At 45.7% G+C, this 15,012-nt stretch overlaps 2 protein-coding genes across 2 annotated transcripts in view; one reads left to right on the plus strand and one right to left on the minus strand.

The window, feature by feature from the left end:
- LOC149353843 (uncharacterized) overlaps window positions 1–15,012 on the minus strand; it is a 615,886-nt gene that overhangs the window by 343,034 nt on the left and 257,840 nt on the right. The gene's annotated exons all lie outside the window — the stretch shown is intronic.
- LOC149353862 (uncharacterized) lies at window positions 5,349–10,032 on the plus strand. The gene has a single exon (XM_089582906.1). It carries the CDS (start codon window positions 6,234–6,236, stop codon window positions 6,807–6,809), a length of 576 nt encoding a protein of 191 aa, XP_089439032.1. The 5' UTR covers window positions 5,349–6,233; the 3' UTR covers window positions 6,810–10,032.

A 15,012-nucleotide genomic window follows, 5' to 3' on the forward strand; every position in this document is an offset into this window, starting at 1 on the left:
GGCTGGCATAGGCAATAACGTACTCAGCCCCACTGTGCAGCTGGGCAAGCACCGCCCCAAGACCGACTGGCGTCAGTGTGTTCTCCGTCCAAGCAGAAGGGTCGAAGTGCTGCAGGAGTGGTGCTGAAGTGCGAGATTTCAGCAGATGGAACGAGGATTCGCACTCCGGGGTCCACACAAACTACAAATCCGAGAGGCACTGGGATCGAGAACTGGACGTAACAAAGCTGGCCACAAACGGCTGATAGCCCAGATCAGTCTGCGCGCGCCTCCGTCTTCTTCCTCGAAATCATCAGTAAGCCGCTACGCGGCGTAACATTACACACACACACACACACAAACACAAACACACACAAACACAAACACAAACACACACACACACACACACACACACACACACACACACACACACACACACACACACATATATATATATATATATATACCGGGTGTCCCAGCTAAATGTAACCAAACTTTTGAAAAAGGCGCAGTTTCTTAGACCAGTGAAACCAACTCAGGGTTGTTCATAGTCGCGTGGCCTAGTCTTGAGTATTTTTCTCGCTCTTCAAAATTAATTAATTAAGTTTAATTACCTAACTTTTTAATTACTAACTTCAGGAAGAAAGTGTCAATGCAAAAGTTCTAGATCACCTCGAAAAACCGCTAGTAGTGCTGTTTCCGTCAAGTTACAATTTACGTAGCTTCATTTATTGGCCTTAAAAGAAAGTTGTCACGTGACCAGCTGCTCGCTCACTTCTCTGCCCCAATGTGCACCCAAAGTCCCATCGAGGAGAGGACTTCAGAAAAAATGTATTTTATTCTTTAAGGCGCATCTTGGGACTATGAAGTGGCACAGTTGTCATGTGGAAGCTTTTTCTTATTGTGCGGGTTATGGTTAAAGGCCGGTAAAAAACTACTTTACGTAAATATTACTTTGCTGCAAATGTCTCAGTAAGCTGTTTCTCAAAGCGATCTACAACTTTTCCATTGACACTTTGTTCCTCAAGTCAATAATTAAAAAGTTAGTTAATTAAGCTTAACTAATTAGTCAACCTAGAAGAACGAAAAAAATACTGCAGACTAGGTCGCGCGACTCTAAACAACCCTCATTTGGTTTCAGACGGCTAGGACGTCCCGTGTTTTTTAAAAGCTTGGTTACATTTAGCTGGGACACCTGGTATATATGAGGTCTCTTAGGAAAGTATCCGACTTTATTTTTTTTTTACGAACACCTGATGGATTTGAAACAAGCACGCTTGCACCAGCCTACCTTGAACCTTCGTGCGCATGCACAAATTTTTTCTCGCCTGCCGATAGCGTCAGTCACTGGCACGCAACGTTTGAGTGAGGCAGTGCGCAGTGCTCTCGTCGGTTTTTTATTGCAAGGAAAATGGCGGAGCGACAGGAGCAGCGCTCCTGCATCAACTTTTCCCAGAAACTAGGCGACAGCCAAGCGGAAACCATTGGGAATATTCAGACGGCTTTCGGTGACAATGCTATGAGCAGCACACAGATTAAGCACTGGTACAATTGGTTTAAAGACGGCCGCACATCGGTGCAGAGAGAGCCACGCTCCGGTCAGCCATCAACATGCCGAAATGACCAGGTCATTGCCGAAGTGAACGCTGTGGTGACGCGGGACCATCGTGTGACTATCCGAGAAATTGTGGAAGAGGTGGACATCACCAATTTTTCTGAACATTCCATTATCACCGAAAATTTGGCCATGGAGAAAGATGCGGCGAATTCGCGCCGAAGCTGCTCACGGTGGAGCAAAAGCAGCTTCGTGTTGAAGTCTCACAGGATATGCTGGATTCCACAAACAGTGACCCCGACTTCATCAACACCATAATCGCTGGTGATGAGCCTTGGGTGTACAGGTACGACCCCGAAACCAAATCTCAGTCGTCACAATGGCAGCATTCCACGTCACCAAGACCAAAGAAGGCCCGCTAAGTGCGCAGCAATGTCAAAGTGATGCTGACTGCTTTCTTTGACTCCCTCTGTGTGGCATACCATGTGTACGCACCCCACAAAGTAAACATTGACCAAAAGAATACTACAGCGATGTCCTCCGTCGCCTGCGTGGTGCTGTGCGGCGCAAGAGGCCGAAGTTGAGGTCAAGAGGAAATTGGCGCATCCATCATGACAATGCTCCTGCACATTCCTCGCACTAAATTCACACTTTATTCGCGAAAAACAAGACTGCTGTACTTCAAAAGACTCCTTACTCTCCTGATGTGGCCTCCTGCGACTTCTGGCTGTTTCCCAAAAACAACAGGCCATTGAAAGGAGCGCGATTTCAGACAAGAGAGGACATTATCGCTGCAACGACAGCTGATCTAAACTCCATTCCGAAAGGGGCCTTTTCGGAATACTTCCAGCTATGGCAGCACCACTGGGAGAAGTATGTGGAGTCCCAAGGAGACTACTTTGAAGGTGATTAGGCTTCCAACGCTCCAGTTATGCCAGTTTTACTTCTTTGGCAAAAGGTCGGATACTTTTCTAACAGACCTCGTATATATGTATATATAGGGAAGGGGAATGAGGGGCTCGTTATAAATATGAAAGAAGCCAACAGCCACAGAAACCAAAGGGCAGAGGGGATTTTAAATTTATTTATTTATTTTGTACTACGTAGCAGTTTTTCGAGGTGGTCTAGAACTTTTGCATTGACACTTTCTTCCTGAACAACAGCACAAACTAAATAAATAAATTTAAAATCCCCTCTGCCCTTTGGTTTCTGTGGCTGTTGGCTTCTTTCACATATATATATATATATATATATATATATATATATATATATATATATATATATAAAGGAAACATTTAGATCTTTTTCAAGAAGGATTTTTCTTAGCTGGTACTTCCCTTTTATAGGGGTTGGACACAGAGCGCGCGAACCAGAAACGGACTGAGTACAGACGTAAGTAGAGAAGTAAAAAAAAAAAACAAGTAAAAACAAACAAGTGCGGCGCCGTGCAGCTACCTTCGCGGAAGGATACGGGAACCTGCCGCTCCTCTTACTTGTATTTCTTTTACTTCTATCTACTTATGTCGGCGCTTTCTATCCGTTCCTCCGTCACCTGTTCTGTGTCCAACCCCTAAAAAAGGGGGAAACACTAGCGAGGAAAAACCCGTACTGAAAAAGATCGGTCCTTCGATCGAAACATCGAGTCAAACAAAAATGTTTCCATTAATGAAGCGTATTCTTCGCTATACCGGGTGTTTTTTTAGAAGGTCCAAAATTTTTAAAGAAAGGTAAATTCCTATAGATTTATTTTAACCCTGGGGCTATACTGAGGGCTACGGCGGACACCAGGTAAAGGCAAACTACTGTAATTAGTTCGCTGATTAACTGAATACGTTAATTAACTTTTATAATTTTTATTTTAGGGGATATGTTGTATTAGCAGAATTGGTGATCGTCTTCCAAACAGTCCAGCCAAGAAAAAAAATTTCATTAAAAAATGTTTTGTGCGCGTTACGAAGCGAGAAAAAGTCACCCTGGTAGGCAGCTTCACACTGTAACACAGCGTCTGTGAGCGCCTGTGACGTAGCTCGCTCCGCCCTGAGCTTTTTGTCAGTGCGTTTTTGTTCCAACGCGGCATTCCGTGAGGCCGCGGAGCGAAGCGAAACAAGCAGCGATAGCGCAGGCCGCCCGTCCGGGCTTCAGGTGACGTCAGCCATGTGACGCAAAACGCAGGGCGGAGCGAACTACGTCAGAGGCACTCGCCGCCGCTGAGTTACGGTGTGAAGATGCCTACCAGGGTGACTTTTTCGCGCCTCGTGACGTGCGTGAAAAATTTTTAATTAAAATTGTTTTTTTCTCGGTTGGACTGTTTGGAGGACGATCTCCAATTCTGCGTATAAAACATAACCCCTAAAATAAAAATAAGAAAAGTTTATTAACATATTTAGTTAATCAGCGAACTAAGTAAAGCAGTTTTCCTCTTGCCTAGCGCCTGCCGTAGCCTCTAGTATAGCCCCAGTGCTAAAATAAATCTAAACCAATTTACCTTTTTTTAAAAATTTTGGACCTTCTAAAAAAAAACACTCGGTATACTCTTTTAATCAGTCAAGCACTTCATGCTCTCCTAACACACACACACACACACACACACACACATTGCGGATGATTTTGGATCGATTCCAATTCGATGGTAAGATACGATTGCCGTGGGTGCCAGATGGCTGATGCACACACTAATTTTGTGTTATGTAATATAATGATGTTATTATTTTGTATGGATATATAATTTGTATTTTGTATTTATTCTGTATTTATTTAATTTAATGTATTACATATGCATTATCAAAAACCAATTTACCAAGTAAAGCGGATGTTCCTACTGGAGTAAATGTAACACAAATAGACAACTGATGTTCAACAAGTCACAGACTTCAGGATGCATATTTTTGTGACGAGAAGTAATTAGTGCAAACTGTTAAGAAATTGCTGTTGGCGCTAAAGCTGAGTGCTAAAAGCCTCGAGGCCGCACCTCGCGGTACCCCCAGCGGCGTTCAAATCCAGCGCGCAGGCTGTCAGGTCACGTGGTGCGGCGAAGCTAGCTATAACCACGGTGTAAGAATACGAGGGGGGACCCAAAAGAAACCGAACTGAGAGCGCGCTACCATTCGTAGACGTAGTAGAGAGTTCTACCGCTAGATGGGATTAGCAGAGCCCTTCACGAAACAGCTGTTCAGAAGACATCAATTTGTAGGCAAACATTTGAGCGTAGTGTTGTGTTTCGCTTGCAGTTACTTTGTTCCGCCTGCGAAATCTTTATGGCAAATTTAAAAGAACAGGGAGTGTGTTTGAAGTTTTGTTTCCTGCTTGAAAAATCGGCAACGGAAGCTTACCAAATGTTGCAACAGGCTTTTAAAGAGGGTGCTATGAGCCGCACACAAGTTTCCGAGTGGTTTGGGCGCTTCAAACGTTGTGAGATGAGTGTCGAAGACCATGTTCGTTCTGGGCATCCTTCAACGTCTCGAAACTATGAAAACGTTGAAAAAATCCGCCAAAAAGGAACAAAGAAAAAAGGAACACGATCGACCAAATTTCAGAAGAGACAGGGGTGAGTTGGAGCTCCTGTCAGCGAATTTTGACTGAGCAGTTGCAAATGAGACGTGTTTTCGCTAAATTTCTTCCTCGCATTCTCACACAGGATCAAAAGAACATTCGATTAAATTTGAGTAGGGATTAAAAAAAAGAGATTGAAAGTGATCCATACCTCTTCACCAAAGTCAATACAGGTGATGAGAGTTGGTGTTAGGGGTATGATCCAGAAACTAAGCAAGCGTTAAGCCAGTGGAAGTCTCCCAACACCCCGAGACGAAAAACAGCAAGGCAGTTGAAGTCGAATGTGAAGACAATGATTATTGTCTTTTGTGATGTTCGTGGAATTTTGCACCAGGAATTTGGTCCCCCTGGCAAGACTGTTAACAAGCACTTTTATTTGGAAGTTTTAAAACGTCTGCGAGAGGATGTGCGGAGGAAACGCAAGGAACGTTGGCGATCAGGTGACTGGTTCCTTCATCACGACAACGCCCCCGCACACACGGCCTTACGAGTGACCCACTATATTTGACCTATCGGGGATGGTCTGTCGTTCCCCACCCTCCATATTCACCAGACCTAGCCCCGTGAGACTTTTTCTCTTTCCGAGAATGAAGAAAAGTCTAAAAGGGAAGCGTTTTGGTGATGTGGTGGCCGTATAAACAGCTTCGCAGAGGGCACCGGACGATATCAAAGTTGAAGAGTTCCAGAAATGCTTCAAACAGTGGGGAAAAAGGCTTAATAAGTGCATCGCATTTCATGGAGAGTACTTTGAAGGTGACTGAAGGAATTTTGTGCAAGAGCTAATAAATAAAGCTTTTATACGAAAAATCCGGTTTCTTTTGGGTCCCCCCTCGTATTACACTCTATTCTTGCACCGTGCTTTCCACCAACGTTGCTTTCCACACCCCCTCCCCCGCTCGCCTCGCCACTGAATTTTCGCGTGAAATCAATGTCTGGAGAAGGAAGAAGCTTGGAGCAATTTGTCTGGATTGAGCAGAGGATGGCGAGCAGGTCGGCCAACACTGGCAGGTGTTTTCTTCGCTGTCAAAGTTCAGTCACTGTAGTTCAGTTCCATTAATGTTGTTCGCTGTCATGAGTCATGACATAGCCGTTTCGTAAAAGAAAGTTTCTGGCCCGACATTTTCGCGTCCCAGCATTGTATCGAAACGCTATGGACCGTAACCCTCCATCGCCCGAAGGTGCCGAAGAAGAACGGTCAGCAGGCGGCTTGAAGCTGCGCGCCTTTGAAAACGGTTCTCTGCAGGTAACGTGCGAGATGGGCGGCCAGAAGTTCGAATGCATGATCGACAAGCAGCTTACTGTCCATGTAACGAGACTGCCCCTGGCCATGGGTTGGGCTCTGCGCGAAGACATCGAAAACTCGTCGCTGGAAGAAGCCCTGGAGAAGCTGCCCAAGCGACTCGAGGCCTACGTACTGCGCCAGCAGCAGGTCGAGAATACGGAGCGGAAACACATCCTGCACTTGCAGTGCCGCAAGCTTCAGACTGCGGGAAGCTACAGTTTCATCAGAGCCGAACTGGCGCTCAACTTCGGAGACTACGGCGGCTTCCTCAGACTGGACATGTGGTACGGCGACTTCTCGGTGCGTCCCGAGCGCGTCGACGTTAAGTGCCGGGGCCCGTTCGAATTCATTGCTCTGGTCTCCGAGAAGGCAGACGACATACAAGAATTGTTGAAAAGCATGCCTCTGGACGAAGCCTGCGACGTGTTGTGTACAACAGACTGAATGGACCGTTGCGTAGTGATTTGCCGGGCGTTGTGTTCATCCCCATTTTCGGCGATCGAGCCAAATCTGTCATACTGTTGTTGTTGTTGCCTTGGCGGCATACTGCCTAGTCAAATATGAGCTAGTCGGTTGTGGTAAGCCCAAAATACAGCATTTGTAGCACGAAAACATTATTGCACAAATGGCGCCGTTTTGGTGCTTTACCCAAGCAAATTCTTGTGTTGCAGTGATTATTTACTTTGTTCATAACGCCATCAGTAACACTTTCATGTGCGAGTGCTGGATGCATTCATACAGGCCTGCATACCTTATGCACAGGGCTCTTATAGATGGCTGGCAGCTGTGTGTCACTGTGACTACCAAGTTGGAGACTAAAAAAAAAACTAAGTTTGTAATGAAAGAAGGGGGTGCCTTCAGAAAAGCAAGGGGGTTGTGTGTAAGCACTGCACGGGCTTGAGCTGACCCAAAAGCGTGGGCATGGCCCGTGGGTCTGGGTATAGCAATTTTTTGCTGGGCCGGGGCCAGGCTCGGGCCCGTAAATTGACGGTCCTGGGCTGGGTTCAGGTCTGTGTAGTAGACGGGCAATTTCACTGAAGTGCTTGCTTTTTATTTTCTCATGTGGTTAACAAACGGCTGGTCAGTTCCAGAGTGCAACTTGTTAACCTTCTCTAATATGTCGTGTGATACGGTAAGCATGCAAAAAAATGAAAACAATGCAGAAAACGAATTCAGACAAAGCAGCACACATACTGTTATTAAGCTTATTTGCTCACATTGCAAACCTCTCAGTTTCTGAGGCATTGAAAGTCTTACGGATATAGCACTTTTGCTTGCCACCATCTTAGCTTTGCGACAAGTGTTGCGCATGATAGTTTAAACATAAGTACGGCATCCGCACACGAGCTGAAGAAGCATTTTGTTTTAATCATTCGAATATGCCTGGGACCAACAGGAACTGTGAGGAAGTCTTCGCTGTTTTGGTGCTAAATTTTCAGATCAGAGCTAAGGCATGCCCTTCCCAGGGCATGCCTTAGCTCTCTAATGTTCCATACTCGATATTAACAACTGCCGTGTTTCCTGATAATCGTATTATCTCTTCTCTTGTGGTGGTACTCCTTCGTTTCTCTGAGCATAGAGGAGGCTGTGCATGCGGCCAAATCAGGGCCTTGGAGGGGCATACAGGATATGCTTAGTTTATAGCACTCATGCAGTGTGGTTTCTCTCTATTTGCTCTGTGTTTTCATGCTACGCACTTTTCATAATGCATGGCAGAATATTTATGAAGCCCCTCTCTTCTGTTGGTCAAGTCCTGCCTTTTTTTTTTTCAATTCTTTGTGCTCTTTTAGTACTACAAAGGCTTTCTAAACATTGTTCAAGATACGAATTAGCATTCTTCTAATTTCATCACAGGTCTAGATGTTGACATCACCATGTCGTCATATGTCCGAGCCCAATTCATGTTCCCGCACTTTGTTGTTGCTAGAAGGTAAGAGTGAAGCAACAGTGGCAGAATGAGGCTTTTGCTGTCTGAGCATACGCTAGCGGGCACCTCATAGCCTTGTGGCTTTGTTTGACCTGTTCGTTGGTTGTCAGTGGCAAACCGGTTGCGAATTTACAAGCTGTTAGACATATGCTTGTGAAATTTAAACCTCAAACTAAGAGGCAGAAAATGTGCTTGAGGAGATTATTTCCAGTAAACTGGTATTCAAGGCACTGTGCTGTCTTCTTCGCAAAAAAAAAAATAGAAAAAGGGCCAACTCAAACAGAAGCAGAAACTAGAGAATTTTACACCTTTATTCTCACAATGGCGCACTTTTTTTTTTACTGAAATTCATAGAAGAACATTTCCATTTTTACAGTGCACTTAAACTCGTGTTGTTTCGGAACTAAGCCGGTCTGTGCTGTATAGGGCAGAGTTTCTTTGGGCGCGGGCATGCATAGGAGAAAACGGGCTCAAGTGGGTAGTGTTAGAGGGTACTGGGCCGGAATTAATAATTACGGCCTGTGCAGTGGTCTAGTGGGTACCCCACAAGGGGTTGTGTAGGGAAATCTCTGGCCGGGCCCTCCAGCCACAGGCATAGAATCTTCCATGCTTTCTGATATATATACTACATATGCATATATATACCATCATGAAAGAAGTCGTCAATCACCGAAACAAAGGTGCATGGGGGAATTTTTTTTTCGGTTGTGGTGTTGACCAATGGGAGATCAATGGCATAATTGCCTTATCACTTAGATAGTTGATAAGAAAGGAAAAGAAAAAACAACTGCATGCTGCCGGTAGCACCCGAACCTACAACCTCTGAATTGCGCTCCCAATGCTCACTGTGCTACGGTGATGGCCGTCCAATCTTCTGCTTTCGGGGTGTATATATATGTATACGTATACACGGACACACATGTTTCACTTTAGTCATCTTGCTTCATACACACCTGTCTATTTTTGTCGTCCCAGACCGTTGCTCACCTCTTTTCTTTCCTCCCAATATTTTGTTTTGGCTTCATATGGCCATTAAATCATATTTATTATAGTAGGATACAACTTAAAAAGACAGCAGTTGTTTACACTGGGCCACGACCCGCAGCACCTTGTATTACTCCGCTGGCCAGTCACAACAGTAAATGAAATCAGCTTTTTATTGTTTGACTTTATTAAATAAGCCATTTACAAAAATTTTAGAGCTTATAATTTTTTCTTGTGATTGGCTTCTTGTTTAGTAAGAAGAAAAACTTTAACAATGGACTAATTTTTATTTTGTGAACGAATTTGTGTGGCAGCCCTGAATATGTCATGTTTTGTGCTCTTTTACTGTTTTGTTTTTTTACTCATGTAGTTTTTGCAGGTCAGACACCAGTGCCGGGTCCCAGTCTTTCTCATTGGTGCGACTGAGCTTCTGGGCATCAGTCACCATGGCTTCCACCACCATTTTTTTCTGCGGGCCTTCTGCCATCTCTAACATCGAGTTATGAATTTGTGTTGCATGCCCCCGTTTTCTTGTTTTCAATGGCTTTTCCTCTCAATTTCCTGCTTTGGGCGGTTCCAGGCTCTTGTTCTTATATATTTGATCAGCTTAAGTCCGTGATAACTCTGCTAATGGTGGGGTACCTTCACTTTTATTTTTCCCTTTTCTCTTTCTCTCACAGGGCCCCAAACAATGGAAACAAGGAGACAAATTCAGCGTATTAGCAGCCTTACAATAAAGTTGAAAGTTGACGCTTGTGTGTGTGTCCTCTTGTCTGTGTTGATTCGTGCTAGGCTTGAATTCACAAATGATATTATATATTCGCTTTACTGAACTCTGAAATTGTTACTGTGAAAACAATAAAAAAATATGATTATTGTGTGTGCTGCCAAGTTTTAAAGCTATATTACATTTTGAATTCAAAGTGTTACCCAGAGCTTGTAAAAAAAGAGGATGTTCCCTAGCCCCGTGACACCAACTGAGGGTTGTCGCCAGTCGTGTGTCCTAGTCTGCAGTATTTTTTGATTATGCAAATGTAATTAATGACCAGAGACTGATTAGCTAACTTTTTAATTATTGCCTTCAGGAAGAAAGTGTCGATGCAGGAGTTGTAGATCCCATAGAAAAATAACCGTTTACCGTGTTTGCAACCAAATACCACTGATACAGCTTCTTTTAATTTCCTTAAAAGAAAGCCCGCGAAATACAAAAATAACCACGTGATAGGGAAGCAGTTTCAGCGCTCCCAATCGACCGGTCAAGCAACGATATCCGCTTATGTTTGCAACGCTGTCCCGAACAGAGTTCGGCGTTTTGAGGTGGTGGCGAGACATGCACCAGGAACTGCTTATGCGTCATGGAAAGTGAGCGGGCGCTGCTTTTCCAGGAAGTGAAGCGCGGCTCGCATGGAGCGCTTTTTCACGCGAAACCTCGCCTCGAGTGATAGGCATGAGGCCGTGCCGCTGAACTTGCACCGTCACGCGCTGAAGAAGCGGTCGCCCTGGCGCCCATGCTAGAGTAGCTGGCGTATATCTCGCCACCATCGCAAAACGCCGAACCCCGTTTTACCCCGCCACGGTGGCTCAGTGGTGGCGCTCGGCTGCTGACCCGAAAGACGCGGGTTCGATCTCGGCCGCGGCTCCTTGGCACGTCGCTTTGGGACGTTAAATCCCAATAAACCAAACCAAAGCACATTTTAAGAAAATTACTTAGATTTCGCAAAAAGTGACATTTTTGTGAGATTCAGGCTCTCGATCCAGATGAAAATGCGTGAGATTGCTCATATAATACACACGAATATCGTTGCTTGTAATCAGCAAGTTTTAATTGTTCGAGTAAATTTTGAGACGAGTAACAAAAAAAATGAAATCCCCAACCAGCCTCCTCGGTATATTCTACGAAACTGTTTTTCTGCCCTCACATAGCCAGAATTCCTTGTTCTGCAATTCGAAAACCTACCAACTGATAAAAATATAAGTATTATGAATTAGGTTCTCGTTAACCAACTTGACAGTTAACCTCATGAAGCATTTATCTGCACGACTGTCACCAACACAACGACGAAGAAAAGGATGTTGGAAATCAGGAAACCTATTTTTACATGAAACAGCCTGCACAGCTGCCAAAACTTGCGAGTCTTGGGTCGCTTCAGTATGTATCATTTATGCTGGTTTATGGAGGTGTAATGTCCCAAAGCGACTCAGGCTATTGAACGCGCCGTAGTGAAGGGCGGCGGAAATTTTGACCACCTGGGGTTCTTTCATTTGCACTGACATCGCACAGTACGCGGGCCTCTAGAATTTCGCCTACACCGAAATTCGACTGCCGCAGCCGGGATCGAACCTGCGTCCTTCGGGTCAGCAGCCGAGCGCCATAACCACTGAGCCACCGCGGCGGCATCTGGATTATTTTTTTTCACTAGCGTACCAGTTATATGCGTACCATCACCACACAAAGTAAAAATTCCATCCTATTTTTCAGGGGTTTTTTTTTTTTTTGCTACAAAAACTAGTGACAAGCATGATACGCAGGCCGCTAGGTGTGATTTCGTTTTATGACATTCCCTTTGGTGCAACTGAAGGAAGACCGACATCCATCCGCTTGAAAGTCTACGCATGCGTTCGGTTCCCCTGCGCATCGCTAAGCAAGCACACGCTATCGGTTCCTTCAAAACCTGCGCCCCACATTCCAAATTTCGCATTAAAGCGCGATGCCAGGCATTTCAAGGCGTTTGCACCGAGCCTATCAGAAAGCTTTCATGCGTGCCAACGTTGCGAGAACAAGGTGAGGTTCGCAAGCTTACTCAGGTTACGCGGCCTGCATATGATTTTGTTTATTTGTTTACTGAACTGCCACGCTCGCATCGCAACATGGTGATCCATGAGTTGCGCTGCTTCATTCAATTCACGCTCAGCGCACGAAAATCAAAACGAAATTCCCGCCCTTCCGCGCGTCGTCTGCTCGACCAGACAACGTGTCTCTGCGGTCAGACACTGAGGTATTTGGGCAGTTAGCTCACCGACAGCTACTGATCATCCAATAACAGGCGGCTAAATGGCGGAAACACGCGTTGTAAAAATTCGCAGCCTTGAAATGCCGACTGCGGTCGCCAATCTTTCGAGCGACTGCCTCTCCGCCAGAAAAAATGGGCGCAGAGCATTGTGCCCCCTTAGGGTGCCTCGATGGGCGCGCCCTCTTGCACGGCGGCGGCGGGAGGAGCGCGCGCATCGAGGCACCCTATGCCAACGTTAATGGAACTAAACTAAGTTGCCAAACTCTCCGCCTTCTCCACGCGACTGAAGCGGCCCGCAAATTTTAGCGCGAGGGGGCGCTGCCGTCGAAACAGGCTCCCGCTGGCCGCCGCTAGCAGACGCCGCAGGCCCGGCCGCCCAGCGTCGTAGCGTGCAGCCTTCGGGAATGTTGAGTGACTGGCGTCCCAAATATCGCACTTACCGATGTTTTTCGTAAAGACACCAAACAGTTACGAACCCTGTGCGGCGAGTATGCCACAAATCTTTGCTGCAGCAACTCGAGTGATAGATCATCGCTGCCTAGCCAATGCCACCGTGGGCCGAAATTGCGGGCGGTCATGATTTTTGAAAGGAGCGTGGTTATAAGAGTTTCTTCACCAAAGTAGCATATTAGACATCTACTTTAAAGGTGAAGATCAGATCATCGCAAGGCTCATCGTAAGTTCACTTACCAGCTTATCTAAACGCGAATGTCTGCCTGCTACTGTGCGCGCATGTCTCGCAACGCGATTGCTGCTGTGATCGTTGTCTTTGGGCTACGTGCGCTTGCATGCAGAGTTTCAAGTGCTGTATCTGCCATGCCGACGTGCTGTGTGCCGGGCTGCACGAGCGGTTACAGAAACAATAAGACTGCGAGGCATTTTTTCGCGGCTCCTCGTGACGCGGATCTCCGTGCGGCATGGGATCGAGCCATTCCCCGTGTTGACAGAAAACTCTCCGACAAATCACATGTGTGCGACCTTCATTTTCACGAAGAAGACATGCTAAAGACGTACACCCATGTTATTAATGGGAAAGAAGCAAAAATCGAGAGGAGTAAGTGGAGCCTCGCCGAGGGATGCGTGCGCGAAATGTGTTGAGAATAAAATGTAAAAGTATCTCTGTGTTTGTGTCCAGCTGTAGTGCACTGCGTGAAGGATCGAAAAATATTGTTGGAACGGTTGCGCACGCTATAGGAACAATACAGGGAGAGCGATAAACTCAAAATACTGAAATTTCTTGTCTGGAGTTGGCGTCAGGCATCCTCGCTGTTGCAGGGAAAGAGAAACTGACGACTCAGGAACCCGAGGAAGTTCACTGCCTTCGCAGCTCGGGTTGTGAGCAGCGGCGGAGTCATTCACGAAGTGAACGCTGTGCGTAAAATCTGCTTATTTCGGAAAGCTGCACCACAGAAATGAAATCGTAGGTACTTGTGGTCTGCTTTCGAGTGCCATAAATGCGGGACTTCGCGCTCTGAAGGTATTGCTAATTTATGTTTAAAGCACACTGCACCAGTGCCTGCCAGACATTCGCGTTTAGATAAGCTGGTAAGTGAACTTACGATGAGCCTTGCGATGATCTGATCTCCACCTTTAAAGTAGGTGTCTAATATACTACTTTGGTGAATAAGCTCTTATAACCACGCTCCTTTCAAAACGGAAATGAAGATCGCACGCACGTGATTTGTGCGAGAGTTTTCTGTCAACACGGGGAATGGCTCGATCCAATGCCGCACGGAGATCCGCGCCACGAGGAGCCGCGAAAAAAATGCCTCGCAGTCTTGTTGTTTCTGTAACCGCTCGTGCAGCCCGGCACACAGCACGTCGGCATGGCAGCTACAGCACCTGAAACTCTGCATTCAAGCGCACGTAGCCCAAAGACAACGATCACAGCAGCAATCGCGTCGCGAAAGCACTCTACGACATGCGTGCACAGTACTAGGAGTACAGCAACTGGCCGGACCGGCTGAAGCCTGGTACGACTGCAGCGCCACTCAAAGCAGCCAGTGGTGGCGGCGCCGCGAAACCGCTCTCGGTTTGGCAACTGAGTTTAGTTCCATGAACGTTGCCCTATGCCCCCTAGACCTGTGCTGCCTCTCGAGGCGTTGCTCACGTTCCGACTTTGAACTGCTACCGCGCCGTCTGAGCACCGTGTTTGTCTAAAAAAATGAATATTTGCAAATTTGTGAAGCGAAGTGATAAAATTATACTGTTGTAATGACAACTTGTTTAAGGTAGACAGTCAGGTGGCAAAGAGCGCACGCGCGCCGTGCTGCGGAGCTCGCTAAATATACCGTTACTTTGTGGCCAGACTTTTCTGGCAGGTATATGTGGCCAGATTTTTCTGTATATATGAACATTTTTATTAAAAGTTGTTACTGTTTAGGCACATATGCACTTATTATTTTTACAAGCTGTGCATAATTATAGCTATCACAAAGCACAGTGTTGAATTGTTATTTGTTGTTGCCAGCACTTTGTTCAAATTTACAGGGTGGCCAGATTTTATTGTACATTTTCCAAATTTTAGTTTCACATTTACACTTTATGTTAACAATATAATAAAACTTAACATCTGCAGCAAGTTTATTATCTTGTTATAATTAGAAAACATTAATTTTGTTGTACCAATGTAGCTAGACTACAAACAAAGCCAGTGCCATGTTTGGCGTATAGACATGCTGCGTAATTTTGTGCAATTCTCAAACATGATTCTGGACGTAAAATT

The sequence above is a fragment of the Amblyomma mixtum genome, chromosome 3 (assembly GCF_055824585.1).
Source record: "Amblyomma mixtum isolate Tamu chromosome 3, ASM5582458v1, whole genome shotgun sequence".
Taxonomy (NCBI): domain Eukaryota; kingdom Metazoa; phylum Arthropoda; class Arachnida; order Ixodida; family Ixodidae; genus Amblyomma; species Amblyomma mixtum.